At 38.4% G+C, this 19,481-nt stretch overlaps 1 protein-coding gene across 1 annotated transcript; it reads right to left on the minus strand.

Moving 5' to 3' along the window:
* Positions 1-4,532: 4,532 nt before the first annotated feature.
* ZDHHC13 (zinc finger DHHC-type palmitoyltransferase 13) lies at positions 4,533-18,622 on the minus strand. The gene is made up of 17 exons (XM_068684561.1): positions 18,471-18,622; positions 17,779-17,921; positions 17,272-17,394; positions 16,736-16,813; positions 15,491-15,635; positions 14,174-14,238; positions 13,460-13,622; positions 12,309-12,434; positions 11,838-11,971; positions 11,042-11,145; positions 9,815-9,936; positions 8,691-8,753; positions 8,223-8,316; positions 7,696-7,779; positions 6,528-6,685; positions 5,329-5,426; positions 4,533-4,735 (listed from the first exon to the last, which is right to left on the minus strand). The coding sequence occupies exons 1-17, from the start codon at positions 18,492-18,494 to the stop codon at positions 4,600-4,602; spliced, it is 1,860 nt and encodes a 619-aa protein (XP_068540662.1). The 5' UTR covers positions 18,495-18,622; the 3' UTR covers positions 4,533-4,599.
* Between the last annotated feature and the right edge of the window lie 859 nt (positions 18,623-19,481).

Genomic DNA, 19,481 nt, shown 5'->3' on the forward strand with positions numbered 1-19,481 from the left:
CTGCGCAGCCAGATGTACATTCAGCACTGAGATTAACTAGTCTAAGCTTTGCCACGCTGCATCCAGACAGGTGAACCATGCCAGCCTACCCGTTATACAGTCCCACTGGTAACCACTCCCCATGCTTCTAGGGCTGGTGATTCCCCACCCCTCCATAGCTCCCTCCTCTTTCATGTTCGCACCAAACTCTGACACACCCTTAAATAAAAGCTGTTTCTTCTTGCCCTTTCTTAGTTGCCATTGGAAGATCTAATTACTCATAAGACCTGTAGGCTACATCATGGAAGACAAATATACGTAAGCAGAAACCTTTTAGGAAGATAATGTAGGAGTCTGTTATTCAGTTAAATGAGATGGCAATATAACAAATATATATATATTAATGACCTCCTTCATAGAGCATTAGAAACTGGATAAAGTAAACTCTTAACCTTTTTCCATAGTGCTGACTGAACATTGGGTTAGCCAGAAGAGAAATCTGAGGAAGACTGTTGGCTGCTCTTCTGCAGGAAATATTCTCTGACCTTCTCAGAAAACTGAAGCACTATCAGCAGACTGTAATGCTTGAATTTGTCATTAATGTCAATAAATCCTACATTTACCAGATTTACTGTGGAGCTTCATAATGCCATTGCCAAAATATACGGCTGTAAAGGAGCCTGTGTGGTGAGCCAAATGTTACCACTAAATGTCTGTTAACACACCTCATTCAACTGTAACTGTTATGTTAGCTTGCATATTAACACCACTTTGTATACAATTGTTCTCAGGGTGTCCTGAGAATATATATTGTGTATACTTCAGTTACTCAAGCATCTCATTATTCAAATAATTCATAAGTAAACAACAGATACTGGGGTTGAGACTAAACAACTCCTAACACCAAGTCTGTCTGTAGATTTGGAGTTTCTAAAACTTGGGCTGCAGGGTGTGCCCGAGTCTTCTGTCAGTGTCTGACAACAGCAGTGAGGGATATGCCTGTGGGAGGTGTGCCCTGGTTGAAGAATTGCTTGGCCTGGTAGCGGAGCTTTGGGAGGAGGTGAGTAGGCTGAGGAGCATCAGGGAGTCAGGAAGGGCAATTGACTGGTGGAAACATACTCTACCCTCCCTGAGACAGGCTTGTGAGCTTGCCACAGCACAAGTGTCTCCTGCTACACAGAAGACAAAAGTTCCCTCACCCTGCCAGGCAGTAGCAGGGGACCTAGGACAAGGGGGGGAATGGAAGCAGGCTTCTGCTCGGGGTGGTAGGCAAGCCCTCTCCCTGCCCACCTCACCTTCCCATCTACCCTTATGTAACAGCTATGAGGCTCTAGAACATGACAGTCAAAATAATGATGTAGACGAAAGCCCATCCCAGTTGGAGAGGATGCCTAAGGCAAGGCAACCTACCCCCCGCATCACTACATCTATCAAGAAAGACAGAAGGGTTATTGTCATGGGGGACTCCCTTCTGAAAGGGACAGAGGACCCAACATGCCAGCCAGACCCAACGCACAGGGAGTTCTCTTACATCCCTGGGGCTCGGGTGAGAGACATTGCCAGGAAAGTCACTTGCCTGGTACAGCCCACTAACTACTACCTGCTACTGGTTTTTCAGGCTGGTAACAACGAGGTAGCAAGGAGAAGTCCAAGAGCGATCAAAAGGGGCTTTAGGGAGACAAGTCAAAGGTTCAGGGGCACAGGTTGTGTTTGCCTCTGTCCTTCCAGCAGGGGGGAACCGATGTTGGCAAGCAGACTCACCACATTAATGTGTGGCTTCGGGACTGGTGCAACTGGCAGAACTTTGGGCTTTTTGATCATGGGAAGGTCTCCACGACACCGGGCCTGCTGGCACCAGATAGGATACACCCCTCTCAGAGGGGGAAAAGGATTTTTGCTCAGGAGTTAGCGGGGCTGATAGATAGGGCTTTAAACTAGAGTCGAAGGGGAAAAGGGATAAAACCAGGCACACCAGTGATAAGCTAAGGAGTCTATTGCAGACCACCTGGCCAGGATGTCTACAGAGGGTCTTCTGGGGAACGTGGTAATTGGCGGCCATCTTGGTCATAGTGACCATGAAGCGACTGAGTTTAAAATTTTTGGTGACACAAGGAAAACTGCCACCAAAACTTCAGCCCTGGGTATGGGGAGAGGAGACTTTAGGCTGCTCAAGGAACTAGTTAGCAAGGTCCCCTGAGAAACTGCTTTTGAAGGTGCTGACATCCATCAGTGCTGGCCAGTCTTTAAGTCAGTGCCTCCTAAAAGTACAGGATCATCAATTCACAGATCTGTGTTAATTACATGAGATAAGCAACTTTATTTTCCATGCTATAAACAGGGCACACGTGACTGGAGAGCCCTCTGCAGGATGTTGAAGAGAACACTTTTCCTACAACCACCCTATCTACTCCCCCAGTAACCACTGTTGACACACTGAACAAGTTTTAAAAGGTGTTTTTCTGTTTGTTTGTTTTTCAATTATACTACAAAACCCTGTTTTGTTTTTTTTTTATTGTTTTGTTTTGTTTTTTTGTGGTTGTTTGGTTGTTTTTTAAATAGGCATTCATAAGTGAAAGCTTCATCCACTCTTGGTGGGGTGGGGACTGTCTCACATTGAGTTTCCAAACTAGTGTGGCATACGTAGTCAGCAAGCACATGAAGAGTGCCACAACTATTTTTTTCCTTTCATTATTGTCTGAATTTCCATGCATATACAGCAAGGAGACAGACTGGCCTGGTAACAGGATTTGGTCATAAAAAGAGGATTAGATTTCAGATCAGCAAAACGCCAGAAAACTCAGATTTATCTGTTTTACCTTCCATGCCCATTTGGTGAGAGTAAGCACACACAGGACTGAACTTAGCTATGTTAGTTAGTTCGAAGTGTGGTCTGTGTTTCTCAAAACATAGATACTTGCCTACTGAGACCTCAAATACACAGCTGTTAGCACACATGAAAACATTCCCATTATTTACCCCCTCCTTCTTTTTCAGTTTGCTACACAAAAAATTCTAGTCCCAAAGGAATTTGTTTTGGTGGCCTCACTCAAGCGAAAAAGAAAGAATGTAAATGAGTAGTGGATGCAACAGACAGTCTGCTGTTGATAGCAGATAATAGTTGTCAAGTAAAACAAAAACATCACAGATTGCTAATAAACTTGGGCATTTGCTTAATATTCTCCACCTTGCAGAAAAAGCTTGCAAGTTTGTATCTTAAGAAATTCTTAGAATAGCCTAAAAAAAACTTACTGATAAAATTAGATTTATGTTTACTTTAGAGCAAATAAAGACAAAAACTTCTGTGCAAGGAACATTATTGCTTCTTAAACTACTATTTAGCACAGTTTAGACTGAATTTTGAAAGACTCAGCAAACTGTCCCATTAAGACTGAGATACCTTATGGATCACAGAGTTGTAAAGGTCAGAATGTTCTGACTTAGGCCAGTTTCCTAGTGGTGTTTTGAACATTTTGACATTATTTGTATTATGGCAAAGGAGATGTTACTCACTTTGAGACAATTAAAAAGTACCTCTCACTCAAAGGCAGCCATTTCTGAAGAAATAGCAAGTTTTCTTAGAATACAGTGTTGTCAATTTTGTTACTGTATGTTTTCAAGATACAATAAAATACTCATATTGCTTCACATTTTTTGTTTACTTCAATTTGCTTGTGCTTTATGCCCCAAGATGTCAGATTAATGCATTTCACTGAGATTAATTAAGCCCTTCATTTCATAACTGCAAGAGTTCTGTCTTGTTACTTTACGTTGTCAGTTCCAGACAGTATTTAAGTTTCATTTTCTGATCTTGATCTGTTCCTCTGCTAGTTTTCATTTTAACTGTTTTGACCTCTATTCCAACACACTGCCCAGCCTGCAACTCTGGACTGGCCTTTGCATCCTGGGCACATGACTGTATAATAACCATAGATTTATGTATGTGGTTGAGAATAGCTCCCTGTTATATACACTGGTATTTTCAATCATCTACTTACTCATTTTCATAAACTAGCAAGGCATATATACATGCAAAACACAAGGCAAACAGGCTTTTTCTTATAGCTTTGTGCTTACCTGTTCTTAAATTCTACTGGTCACACATCCCTTGAATCTATTTTAGTTGTAAAATATACTCAAAAGCATAGTTGTTGTTTTTTTTTTTAAACACGTAAACCCACTGAATACAGAGTTCTAATGTGTTTTTTTTAGTTCCTTTTTTTTTTTAATCAACATAAGATAACCAATAAAATTACAGGGTGAGTGTTATATTGAATTTTTAAACATGAACTCTCACCTTAGTTTTCAAATGTAATTTTTGTTTATTATCTGCAAAAGAACACGAAGTGTATCAACATGGTTTTGAAGTTTTGCCATAAAAACTTTACTTTAGAAATATATTTAGTGTCATCACATGAAATTTCAAACAGTTTAAGCTCATACTAAATGTGGGAACACAGTGATTGTTCCATATTCAAACCTGCTGTAGCCTATGCAAAATAGGTTTAATATTGAAAACAACAGAAACAAAAACAAGCAGCTTTCAGAACAATGTGTAAAAATTAGAAAATACCCAGTTTTATTTATTGTTCAGTTCAGCGGTTTTAAAGATCGAGCAAAACTTCATACAGAATGAACATTTTTCTCCTTTACCAGATGAAAAAGTTTGTACTGCTTGGTCCAGTCAACTATGTTGGGTTTGAACATACCAAAGCACGTACACTGAAAGAAGTCTGCAAGATTCTGAAAGCATCCGAGACTGAAAATGAGAGAAACATCCATTAATAAACCTAACGAAAGATGACTGCAGACATTAAATTTATGCATTCACCATTAAGCAGTACTCTTAAGGTATAAAGCTATCAACAAGTACAGCTCTAGGCAAAGCAACATAAGAGTTCTCTGTTCAGCATTATTCCCCTGTTGAACTTTTTCAACATGCATTACATTTAAGTTCAACTCTAATACTTAAAATCAGTAAGATTTTATCTGCTAACACACAAGGGATTACAAGGTTCTGATATAACAGTGAAATCTTGGCACTAATTTCTTTATTGAGCCAAATATTGCATGACAAGTCAGAAAGGCGACAGTAACTTAATACTCTCTCTGGATCTTCAGAACAGACATCAAGAGTGATGTTTTGAACAAATTCAAGAACAATTTGCTCCCCACCCCTAAGTAGTTTCTGCTAGTTAGAGCTGATTTTGGCACAACCTCTGTAACTCCTAACAGGCATGACTACCATGACCATAGACTACTTTTTTTTGTTTGTTTGTTTTTTACATACTAGTGAAACAAATCAGTGCTATATAGATACATGCCTGAAACACCCTATTCATTAATACTCACTTGTATGAAGTTCTCCTGAGTGAAACAGGATGCTTAGAAGATTTGCTCTGCATCAGTAGGTTCATTCTCTCATGTGAGGTCAGTCCCAAGAAGGCAATCTTATAGAAAGGAAAAAAATAAATGGACATCATAAATTCAAATTCTGGTCTTGCCAAAAAATACTATTGAAAGGGGAGGGAGAAGAAGTTGGCCATATCTAACAAATGTCTACTGCCATAGTAAAGGACTTTAAGTAAAACAGAATCCAGAAAGCTGTAATATCAGTACTTCCACTGAGAAATCAAGCTTAAATGGGATGACCATAATGATTACACTTTCATACAAATGTCTGTAGAAGTTTAAGATCTATAGCAGTTAAGCACGTACATCTCCTCAGGTTTTGTCTATATTCTACCACAGAAATTGTTAGGAAAAGATCCTCCAAAAAAGACAAAGATAAAATAGTCAGAAATCAATGATAACTTACTCATTTTCTTGATTCCATCTCTTGTTTAAATGAATTTCACAAAGCTCATTTTTTTCCCCACATTTTTCCTTACCAATTCCCTTCTCTATTTATTTTTTTTTTCTGATGACATAATCTTATAAGGCCCTTATAAATGGCAGCAAAATTGCTTTGCTGCATGACATACTAAGCATCATAAAGAACTACTTAGAAATGACTGTGTACAAAACACAATACATCATTGTAAATATCCTACCTAGATTTTTTTTCCCCCCCACAAGAAAAAAAATGTTATTTTTCCCCTCAGTTCCTTGGACATTATAGCAATCAAGCAGCACACATTTACAATTGTGTATTTTTCCTTGTACACTGCTGAGCTCTGTCATGTAGTTTTCAACTGTGAGATTGAGTTTTCATGCTGTTGTGAGGCAGTAACACCAGTTCTGTTAGTTAATGAAGTTTCTTGCCTTTAAACATGCCTTTTTGTAGGTTTGGAATTTTTGATGAGTAGTGAAACCAAAATTCAGTCATAGGAATGATTTTGAGACTGTGATCCTACTTTTAACAGGGGAACGATAAGTATACAAGTATCCACGAAACTTAATGGACTGTTCTGGGATTTAAGATAAGCTCCTAGATGTGGCATAAATTAGAGAAGTAAAGCAGGTACAAAGCTTTTATGGGAGCAGGACACCTAGAAGTTTTCATTTGGTAACTTGTTAAGAACGGAACATAAACTAAAGCAAAATAATACCTGGTAAAGTTGAATAGTTAGCCACAATGAAGTCCATGCAATATGGAAACAGGCTAGCATGAAGATGTAGGACACCCATGGAGAGCAATATGTTATCTGTGTCACATATGTCCATGCTCCATCTTGATGGTAACTTGTTGAGCAGTGGTTTGACCAATCTGACAAGACACATTATCAGTTAATTACCTTTTTAACATAAGCCACTTAAAAACGGAACAAAAATATATTTACACAGAATATTATATAGCCACATGCTCTAGAAATACCATTTTCTCACTTAAAAAACACCCACAGTGTTGTGTGTCTGCTTGCTAGTCTTACTGCGTAATCTTTCTATTATACGTCCATAATACAAGGAAGGAACACTCCAGGCATTAGCTAGATTTTTGTTTTGTTCTTATTTTGAAGTAAACTAGTAATACTTAAGTAAGTTATTACCTCTTATTATCAAGTCTTCTGAAATTTTACTGCATGATTGTTTGTAATTTTAGGACAAGAATTTATCATTTACCTTAAACACCATCATCAATAAAAGAAGACATGATTGTGAAAATGACAAGAAAGCAGTTTTTGCTATGTGAACTTATCCTCAGGAATTACATTATAAGGGCTCTCCGCATCTCCAGAATTGTTTCTCCCCCCCCCCCCCCCAATTTCTCAGGGATACACTTTGGATTATTAATGAGATATGTAATTATCTTTTCAAAATTATAACAACACTAAAAACAAAATGAAGCTTTAGCAAGTGTTCAACATAGCTACTTCCAAACAACAACAACAAAGCCTTTGTAATAATATATTTACAGACTTATTTTCAGTTGCAGGAAGGGGTATACAGGCTAGAATCTGTATCCTGACCCTCCTCAGCACAGCTTGCCTATGTTATCTCTAACAAAAATGGTCTCCGATATTGTATCTTCGAAAAATGGACAATCCCACTAGGGCTATATCTTAACACAACACGAACGTAACAGACAATTGATCAAACATTCCAATGTCCTGACTTACTTTCATTTAGAAAGAGAAAATGATCACTGATGAGATTTGGTATCATCTTATGTTATTTCTGCAGGTATAATTACACTAGATAGAAATAAAGTGTTGAAAAATAATGACTATATGCACAGGTCCCTGAAAGCTAAATTAAAATAAACTCATTGATACATACACAGAAGACTTCCATAGAACAGCCAGACACTGGTCATAGTTAGGAACAACAGGAACAATAGGTAATAACGATGGTTCCCCATGCCTGTATTTGAGGCAAGGAAAAAAAAAAAAAGGCATGACATTTTAAAATTTTGCATTACTTGTAATTTCTCCTTAACTTAATGGGAATAAGAAGAATCTAGACCACTTCCTATTATTACCTTATTTCCTATACTCAAGAGAGTTTGACAAGGTTGACCTCTTTCTCAACTTTCTCTTGTAAGCCATCCCAATTTATATAACAAAATTAGCTCTGATAAAGTCAGCCAGTCTCTACTCCGCTCCTTTAATCATTTTACTTGTCTTTCTCTCTATCATTTAAGTAATTTTTCCCTGGCACTTATTAGTAACCCCTTCACATTAGTAACCCCTTCAATATCAACTGTGTACTCTCTTATCTGTTTGCTTTCTAAGGAGATAAACATTTTAAAATGTTGCAGAGATAACACATGGAATTTTCAGATTTGATAAAACAAATACTCTCACCTATGCACTGCCCAATGCACAGAGAATGCTGATCATATCTGGCTACACAGGAATCACAAGCAAGACAATGCACAGATCTCAAAGGCTTCCTTACCTAGTTGAACACAAAAGAAAGGAATACAGTCATTACAAATGCATCTATTTTACTCAAGGTTTGCAGCATCATCCAAAGAGCACTGTCATATACGATAACTATTACTACATAATGGGCTTCACAACACAGATAAGAATTATGCATCTTAATTTTACCAAAAAGAAAAAAACAGTAGAAATAAAACTATTTTACCAAGAATACAGTCAAAGGATCTCAAAACTTTGTGACCATATGAGGAGAAAAGGAATCTAAGCAACACAGACAAGACAAGGCATATCATGCTTGCATTACAAGAAGCGAGGGAAAAAACAATATTGTAGTGTTGAGTAAAAAACAGGCTAGAAAAAGAAAAGAAATATCAAGGCTTCACTTACAAGACAAGATGTGCAAAATGTTCTGAAGTCCAAGCAACCTGCTTCCGCAAGAGCTACAATGTTCTGAAAGACAAAGTTTGTGCTTGTATTTGGATTGCATTTTATGGAGGATCTATGACGATTTTTACTTTAGGCCTTTTGCAGTTATTCAGTGTTTTGAGAACCAAGCACTTGCTACTCAGGGACAAGATAAGTTCCGTGACAAACAGAGCAGCAAAGACTAATGCAACTTTATTCCTGTGGAATTATTTTTAAAAGTAGCTCTATGTTGCCAAAATTAATAAATAAACTGGATGAAATACTCTTAAGAAATTAGATGGTATTAAGGCACAAGGAACATCTCATTGTCAGCTAGACGTTAAAGAGAGGAGGAGAGCTGCTATGTTTAGTCTTCCTTTATCAGTACTAGATAGCTAGTACTGCTAGCCCTGTGGCAACAATATTGACAAAGTTAAAATTGCAGTTTATTCTCCCTGTCAGTGTGAAGAAATGCAATCACATGGAGAACAAAGAGAGATCACAAACAAAATGTTGTTCATAATCAATAGGCTAAGGGACCAAACAATCAATGTTCTATGGACTGGTTGGCCATCTCTTTTTGCCTTTGAAAAATACAACTAGAAACTAGCACATAGCTCACATGAAACTTAAAGATTTAATCATTGTACACATCTTCAGAGCATGTGACAATTTAAACCATTTCTAGCCTTCGGTATGTTTTATGAGCATAGACAATTGTAGAAAAGCACTGTGAGTACCTCTTGCTAACATCAGACAACTGGAATGGAAACCTTACAGAAGTTTTATTTATTAAGTGAAGTTCTATATGAGTTTATATCATTGGTAACATCAGTGGTATGAATCTGTGTGCTTGGCTGAAGCTCACAATTCAACGAGAAGATGGAGGCAAGGAAATCATGGCAGAACGATCAAGATATGGAAATAATCAGTAGTAAGAGGAATTATCTACAACCTACACTGTTTGATGATGGAGCTCAAAATTCTTAACGAATATCTAACTGCCTTCAAATTTAAGAAAGATACAGTTGATGACAAAAAAATCAACCAGAAGGGAACACACAGTGTAGCATACTAGTCCTTCCACTTATTTTACAGTCACCTACCTCTTTTTTCTCTTTTTCTGAAGACTTAATATACCCAGGATCAGCTCTCCAAGTTTTATAGAAATAATAAAGAAAACCCACCAAGCTGACCACGACAGCGATTTCAGAGATGGTATTGGTTGTATGTATTATTCAGGTTAAGGAATATATTCTTACACACTACAATATCCCCTGTCATCCTCACTAGCAGAGTACAGACTTTTGCCTTTGAATATATAACAGATATAAAATGAATTCAGTTTATTTTTTCCACTCTGAATACTTTTTCTTTTTTTTGCATACCTGATTGGTATTAAGATTCCAGCAGCTGTGAGATTTGACTGCTGCACACCCCCCTAAGTTGTTAAACATGCTCTTCTTCAGAGAGCTTTGAGTCTTGCCCTCTATTTTTTTTTCCTCCCCAGTTAAAACAATTGAATAAATTCAGATAGACAAATGCGACTTCCGTCATCCTGGAACTATCTTTGTCACTCCTAAGACACACACCGAAAAATAACTTCTGGAGTAATTGAACATCTACTGGGAAACCTTTCTTCATAAGTATACCAGAAAATCCCAAATCCAAACCAGCATTTCTAGTCTAATTGGACATTTTTCATCCTGATTTTCCCCTTTACTTTTTCCCAGTATTTACCCAGACTGAGGATGCAGCATAACCTCTGAATAAACAAAGGAGACTGGAAGATCTACTTGAGGGAATTTAATAAAGTAGTTTTCTAATTTTTTTTATTCTTTTTCTATGCAAAAGCATGAATAGCACTATCAAATCCTTGTAATTTTATAAATAAGAAGTGCTTTAAAAAATGGAATGCATAATGCAAGTGTTATTCAGCTTTAGTACAAGCCAAAATACATCACTGGATGAGAGATGCAATGAGGAACCATGGAGAGTCACATGGAGATGCTAACATAGAAAATAATGTTTATAACAAAGACATCAAAAGACATTTTGATATTCTGGTAACATTTAAAAAAAAAAAAAAAAACTTCAGAATTGTACACAAATACCTGCTAGAAATAAAAGAAGATACATGCTTTTAGTCCATATACAACTTTCATTTAAGCTTGAAGTTATTTAACCCCAGCCCAATGTAAGAAAACCAATCTTACCAGACATTAACAGTCATGTGGAATTATCTGGGACTGCTCGTTACTATTTGCATGACTAGATTTAGATTTACTAGGAAGTGTAAGAAAAGTTCTATTGAATTTCTCCAGCAAAAAGGATATCAGGCAGAAACAAGAAAAACCAGGTCACAGACATCCAGAAGACTGAACTTAGCAACAATGCTGTGGGAAGATACCTTAGATTCTTGAGGCCCACAAACTGCCTAAAAGAATATGAAAAGAAAGCAGTATTAGTCTTTAATTTGTTTAAAAACTTAACTTAGTGGAGTATACGTTTATCATCAGTTTTATTATTTTTAAAAAATTTCACTCAGTATACTTTAAGCCCCTCTTAAAGCAATCAAAAATTGCCACTCAAAGGCATTCTTTAGCCAGATACATAACAGGGTTAAAAATGCAAAAATAAACAGAGTGCTCTGTTCCAGCCTAATATTATATATCTGAACTGCTGATGCACTGGGTGAAAAGAACTTTCTCTATTTACAGACTAATAATAATTACCATTTCAATGAATACTGACTGTTGTGGTGTGGTGACCACTGCAGGAAACAAGAAGCCTGCGCAACGACTTAGGGTATCACTGTGAGGTGTGGGGAGCAGGGAGGGAAGGAATGGCTCATTAAAACTCATCTGGATCACAAATACAGAGGGAAAAGTTGAAATAAAGCACATTTCTAAGTGTCATGAACGGTTATCCTAGCATCTACCAGGCGCAGAACTTCAGTATCATTTAAATTAGCTAACAGACTGCACCTTTGTTTTTCCTCACAACTCTCAGTAATGAGAAACTATTACTTTGCACACCAGACATTCCGTTTCAAGATCATTCTGAAAAGTACATATAAATATATATGGTATCTAGAAAAAGTAAATACAGAGAGATAAATGCACAAACCTCACAAACAGAGCCGTCCCGAGCAGCAGGAAGAGAAGCAGACATCCTTTCAAAAGCCAAGAATCAGAACTTAGGTTCATCACGTATCCTATGGCCCACACCAATGTCAAGGAAGACGCCACCAGCAGGAACAGCTATTAAGATGACTATCGTTAAAATATGACAAAGTATTCAAGCAGGATTTACTTTAGGAGCATTCAGATAATATAATAACAAGTACTGAGACTCAAGGTAGGTAAGACAAGGCGACAAACCAATACACTGGGGGAAGACAGGAGGGGGGGGAACAACAGGGGAAAGAGAAGATCCACACCTATACCACAACTAAGTACTTCTTTAGAATTTCGTTTTTGTGTGTCCAATTTTGGAAGCTTTCAAAGATCCACAAGAGCTCTCAGAAAATAATTTTTATGTATTCTGAGCATGGAATGCTGTAGCTTTATTTCCATCAATTATAACTCACGAAATTACCTCATGTTTCTCCATTATTCTCAATAACCTGCTATTTCTTCTGCTTCTCATTCTTTCTTCTTCTGTTAACATATAGACTATGAAGCGATTCTGAGTCTGAATTGCAAGGTCAAGCGGTGTCTCTCCCTTTAACGACAAAGTTTATTTGGTTATGTACTTCACACGTAAATATTTTCATTGTAATAGAAATAATAAATAAATTTAGCCCAAAACAAGAATAACTCACTAGTTGCTTCCTCCCAACCCCTTTTTTTTTTGAAGCAAAGGGTAGAGTAAATTCAGAGTTTGGTAGCTATAAAGACTGATACTTTCAACCAGACTGCATCCATTTGAATTACCTTTGCACTCTCTCTGCTAACCTGAAATGCTAAACTGTCAGCTAGAGTATGACATGCTTTCTGAAAGGGAAAGTTTGTTGTTTACGTTAACTTCTTAAAACCAAACAGCAACTTTCTAAGAGTCACACACAAAAAAGTAGCAGATGGAAAAGCTGCATAGCTTAATACACCAACCCTGAGTAACTACACTATACAAATATCCATACAGGAGATATATATATATATATATATATATATATATATATATATATATATATATACATACACACACGTATAATTTCAACATTTATACTTCTTGGTATCAGTTTTTACAAATATTAGGACTAAGATTTTTACATAACTAGCAATTTTGACTTGCACCTACAAACAGGGATGGACAAACTTCAATATTTTCAGGATGACATATTCATCCTTTTAAAATCTTTACAAGTCTCAGTGAATACAAAGACACTTATTTTTGAAAAATCTGGCAAAAAGCATTATTCATGACAATGTTTTAAAACATAGAAGAGCTGAATAAAATTAAATAAATAAATAAATCTGCAAATGACACAATTATTATGCTCAGAGTGATCAAAAGAATTAGCTGTTCGTTAAATGAGTATCGCAAAGAATCTCAGCATTCACACTTTGTGCCACACCACAAGAAAAGTGCTCATTCCTCTTGGCTTCCCAAGTAAAGACGCTTGTCTTATCCACCTCCACGTTCAAGAGAATATCCAAAAGGGACAGCACTCATGTATTTCTTCATGTTCAGTTTATGCATTCATGCCACATGGACAAAAGAAACTAAAATAATGCAATAAATTGTACCTTGACATTTTTTATGTCCATGCTAGCACCAGCTTCCAGCAATAGATCCACTGCACTAATATTTCCTGATGTTATTGCCCAATGCAGAGCAGTGTTCTTCTGAACATTGTCAACAGCGTTGAGAGAAGGGTTAAACTTCAGTAGAAACTTTGTGGGTTCTTGTCTAGGTGGAATAAAGTTGAACAGAAAATGATCTGTACTGGAGAGAAAACTCTTGAACACCTCGCAAAAAATAAATCACAGCTCAGATCTGTGAAGTAACAGCAGATATAAGATACTCTGTCTCTCAACAAGCTCATCAACAATAGATCCAAATTTAGAACTGGGGACTCGGACTCAAGATTTTTCTCTGGACTTTTAAGAGACACGAGCTATACACACAGGTTTTATCTTTCTACATTTTTTATAAGCTTGCATCTCCATCACAGATACTAAGTGCGCTTACTGTGAACACTTTCATTTACTTTCATTTCTAGGAAAGCACAATGATGTATGTTGCAGCTGAACCAACCACAAACCTAAACTTCTTCAAGGTTGCTTTTTGTCTTTCTTTGCTATACCTAGTTAGCAACTTCATAATTTCTCATCTCTTAAATACTGCTTATTTTGTACAAGCAAAAGAGAAAGGAATGTCACTAAACATTTTCAGAAGACTCAGGATTGTGCCCAGAAAGAGGTGGGTGACAGGTTCTTTTTAAATTGTTCACTACTTACCCCATCACTTTTTGTGCTGATAACATCAAAGGTGTTTGTCCATTGAAGTCTGTTGTGTCTATGTTCTAAGTGTAAGAAGAAGATGACAAGAAAGTATCACTGATTTCAGTAAACACTTAGATTGTCAGATTCTGAGCTACACAGCTGACTTAGCTACACTGCAGAAGTGGAAAGAAACCAAAATATAGCAGCCAAGAAGCCAACACTCATTTAAATAAATTTTCTTCCTTCCATGGGTCTTCCATGTCATTCATTTCAGGATAGGCTGAGCGTCCACTACAGATACTTTAAAAGGAATCATGTGGATATCATTCCTTTAATTAACTGTATTTCTTGTCCTCTCTTGAGCAAAAATACCATAAATAGAGTTTACTTTGGGAAGCAACATTAACTATCTTCCTTGTGTAAACAGAGGTGCATAACAGAATGACCAAGTACATAAAACTGGTTTATTAATAGAACAAAAAATGATTACACATCAATACATAATTAGAGATCTAACTTGTATTACCGAATCTTTTCCCTTCTCTTTCACAGTGAAGGTTTCCTTCTCTCCTGCCTCCACCCATCATCGCATTTGAGTAGATTTAGTTATGTTTTGTAAGCACTTGGATTTTTTAATAGAACATAAACTTTCATAAGTTTATGATGTATACCATCTATATCTACATTCCAGAAGTTGGTTTTCTATTTAAGAGAGCTCTACGAGAAAGAAAATAAACTTATCAAATGTTTAAATCTTATCACATGGGGTTTTGAAAAAAAAACACTCTTGATCATAAAAGCACTCTCCTGTCAATTTTATTACCTAATTGTTACAGCAGTCATCAATTCTGCCTACTTCAGGTATAAGCTAAGCAGATGTGAAGTGGGTATGACACAAAATGTATTAATCAGACTATGTGTGACTTTTTAATAGAAATTTCTGTATTCTGTATATTTATTATGCATGCTTCAACTGATGGCCAATTGCAGATGTTACTAGGTACAAGTCTGTAATCAAACAGTAGATGCTTCATGATGTACTTCAGATAATATTTTTTTTATCAGTTTTAAAAGCCAGTTGTTATTTACACAGCATCACACATGTTGCTGAGCTTTAACAACTCTGAATTGTACAAGGATGACAAGACAACTAGAAGGCATTAATTTTTATTTTTTTTTAATTAGGTTTCTCTGAACATATAGCCCAGGGAAATACTTGCCAAATATCTGCTTGTCATATAGGAAACAGAACAGTAAATTCTGCAATATATCTATAAAGCACAAGCAGTTACTCCTAACTAGAAAACAATTCTTGGGACATCAACAACATACCTGGCCCTTTGATATGAGGTAAGCTATAATGGGCATGTGTTGAAACAGCACTGCTAAATGAATGCTAGTGAATCCTTCCCCATCAATAAGACTGGGATCTGCTCCACATTTCAACAATAATATGACCATGGGCAGGTGTCCTTGTCTGTAACGATAGATGAAATGAAACTATAGTAATGACAAAAAAAAAAAAAGTAAATCTTAATGAAAACCTTGCCTAGATACCCTGAAAAAAATAATTTCAGAATCTTGTATTTTTATTCATGAGACATTTTTTAAAAACTAAGGTTTATATCAGAAGATTAAATGTTTATCTCAGTAAGTTAATTTATGGCAAACTGGCAATTTAGCATACAGTGTTTATTCTGCAGTAGTTTTTCCCATTAGCAGTCAATTTCATAAAAAAGTATCTTTGTTCAGGAGAAGATGAAACCCAGAGAAAAGCAATATTCTTCCAGTATGAGCATTTGCACTTATTTATTCTAGAAGCAGTACTTAAGGTGAACTGTTTCCCAGAAGAGAAGTGCATTGTTCTTTTGATCATTTTATTCAAGTTGTGTCCTAGAAGTCAGTATGATTTTACGCCACACAAGTGCTAACAGTTATTGTTGCTCAGAAAGAGGTACTTCATGTTTGCAGTGGCAGCTATAAGAAGCCCAAGAAGAAAAGCTGGCACTGCTGGGGGAAAAGGCCAAAGGAATCTATGTGCTGCTGAGCAATGTGGCATCATACTTTGGCTCTGCTGCTACATGCTACTACTTTAAGTCCAGGACTGGGAACACAGAGTCTTACAGGTGCACACCAAGTTAATTTAGGGCAGAAGCTAAAACAACTGAAAGCAAATTAACTAGACATGACAAAGTCTGTCAAAGACCACAATGTTTCCAGACTTAAACTACGCCCTAATAGGCATCAAAAGCTAACTTCCATGAAGGAACAATATTAAGTCTTCTTTGCCTAGTAAGGCAGCACCTAAGAGGCCAAGGCTAAAAAGCATTGCTCTTGAGAAAATTCAAAATGCAAGTCTGACTGAAATCCATAGATACACACATAACTCAACTTTGTGGCCTGCAAAGCTGCCAAGAATCAGAGAACACATTTCAGCATAGTTATGGACGTGCTATGAAATTCTGCACACGTGAATAAAGGAAGCACAGCACAGATTTAAGATGACCACTTCTGTCCTACACAAAACACTACTCCTAACACTAGCGGATTTACAATGAGGAGTCGCAAGCAGCATACCTAATGGCCCAGTGCAGGGGAGTTGAATTCAAATCTCCACCTAGCTGATCCACTACTGCACCTTTGGAAATATAGTATCTGTGTAACAGCAAAAAAATAAGATTAAAAAGAGACATAAATATTATACTAAAAATAATATAGCTGTAGTAGTAAATAGCTTTTAATGAAATTTTCACTAGAAAAGCAAACAAGTAAGAATATTTTTGCAGTGAATTATGCTACTTTGAGAAGTTGTTTAAGAAAAAAACTATGGCAATTAGCAAGACACTTACGAAGTCAACTTTAATCTTTCTTAAACAAAACAAATTTGTGAAAATCTAATGATTTCATGTACTACATAATTTTACGTACAAAAAAAACGTGGTAACTATATTTCAGTGACATTTTCACAAATGTAATTGGGTTAAAATTTGAATTTTATGCTTTTCTACTTAAGCAGCACATTCCCTTTGTTTTCAAGTACAATAGCAACAAAGCAATCATTACTAACACTAGCAGAATACTTGAGTTACTTTCACAGGGTCTCTAGAGCTTACTTAACCAGCTCCTGTCTGTTGTTTATCGCTGCCCAGTGAAGAAGAGTCACATTTTCTTTGTCTGGTTGTCGAACATCATATCCTGCTTCCACCAGTTCTTTGCATCGTTCCAATATTCCATACCTTAAAAGAGAAAAACAAGTATTTACTTATTTCCTCCAATTTAAAGAGTGTCACGTGCACAAAAAAGTAAATCACAATAAGCCTCATCCAATGGCTCCTACGTGAACAAATTCCACTTTGTATTCAATGGAAGTCATGCAAAAATCAGTTGGTCTGAGCCTTGATATGTAGAATTTTCTACCTAACAAAACAGACTTGGACGAGATTATCATTGTTTATGATAAAAATATTTATAATAGTATACTTAAATGATTTATCTTCTTTCACTAGAGATAGGTGATGGAACCCTAACATTTATTTTCATTTTTAAAATACCCAGCATAGCTTACATGGGAGGAACACCTGTCTATCTCAGCATCTTGCAGACACAGAAGGTACACTTACTGTGTAGCCTTTACAATATCAAACGAGCTCGGGTCCTCAACAATCGGATGTGATCCTGGTAGCACCGGCAGATCTTTCTCGCTGTGGATGCTATGACAGCTGTGCATATGAGGTCGATGAGGCCCATGGCAATGGTTTTTACACTGTTGGTTAACAAAATATGTATCAATAAATATTATTTAGAAGGGGGATACCATCCCTCCCTCCTTACAAGTAGAGGCACACATTGGACTTGCGAAGTCGCGTTAATGCCAATAAGGAAGTAGATTTAGAGCAACTGAAACATAAAACCACCTGACAAGAGGCTAATCTTTCTTCTCAGCACTGAGATACGGGAGGACAGCGCTAAGTTCTCCGAGTCAAAAATGACAAAGGCGCTGAAGTCCCTGCAGAACCAGCTCCCCACAGCACACCCTGACAGCTGCTCGCCCACAGCCCAGGCTTTACACCAGCTGCCACCAGCTCCGTCCTCAAGCCTTGAAACACCAGAAGCGCCCCGGGAGCCCCCCAGACAGAGGCGCACACCCACGAGCCCGTTGCGAGGGAGCAGGGAACTCCCCCCCGTGGCGCCCAACGCGGCTCCCCGAGGCCAGCAGCCAGCGGGACGCCCCAGCCCCGGGACCGTGCCGAGCCGGCTCCGGGGCACCCGCGGCCTGGCCCCGCCGCCCTCCCGTCCCCGCGGCTCCCCTCACCGCCGGGCCGGCCCCGCCGGCCATCCTCCCGGCCCCAGCTCCTCGCCCGCCGCTTCCTGCTTCCTGGTTACCGGCGCCCGGGGCGGGGCCGGGCCGGGCCGCGGCGGTACCGGGGGGGACGGCTCCGTTCGGGGCAGTGCCGGGGCCTGCGGAGCCCCGCGGCCGAGCTCGGGCCCCGCCGCTCCGCCCGGTGCCCCCCCGGGTGGCGGCCATGTGGTGGCACCGCTGCTGGGGTCGGGCACGGGGAGGCTTGGGGGCAGTGGGACCGTGTCAGACATGGTTTAGATGATCTTGGAGATCTTTTCCAACCTAACGATTCTATGGTTTATTTATTGCTATCTCCATCTCTGTGTCCCTAAGCACCATGTTCAACCTTTCCTTAAACACCCCCCAGGGCGGTGACTCCACCACTTCGCTGGGCAACCGTTTCCAATGCCTGACCACTCTTTCTGAGCAGAAATGTCTCCTCATTTCCACCCTGAACCTCCCCTGGCTCTACTTGAGGCCATTCTCTCTGGTCATATCACTAGTTACCTGTGAGCAGAGGCCGCCCCCCAGCTCCCCACCTCTTCCTTTCCGGCAGTTGCAGAGAGCAATGAGGTCTCCCCTGAGCCTCCTCTTCGCCAGCCCAAACACCCCCAGTTCCCTCAGCTGCTCCTCACAGGACTTGTGTCCAGGCCCCACACCAGCTTCATAGCCCTAAATAAAACTGTGCCCCATTTATGACTGTCCATGAACTGGTTAAAGCACTGTCTCTGTTCAGGTAGAAAAAGAGGAAGATCAAGCTGTCCTACCCCAACCCACTGACAGCAGGGGCAGAGTACGGCTTCAAGCAATCATAAACCTAACCTCTAACCAGCGAGCACCTGCTGTTGCCACAAGGACATTCCTTCCCCAGGTCTGTGTGTGCAGTTTCCCCAACTATTTTTAAGGAAAAAAGTTTCTGTTTTGTACAGTCACAATAAGCCTTTCATTTATTATTAGAACAACATCTAAATTTTAAAACCTCAA

This window comes from Anas acuta, chromosome 5 (assembly GCF_963932015.1).
Source record: "Anas acuta chromosome 5, bAnaAcu1.1, whole genome shotgun sequence".
In the NCBI taxonomy this organism is placed as follows: Eukaryota; Metazoa; Chordata; class Aves; order Anseriformes; family Anatidae; genus Anas; species Anas acuta.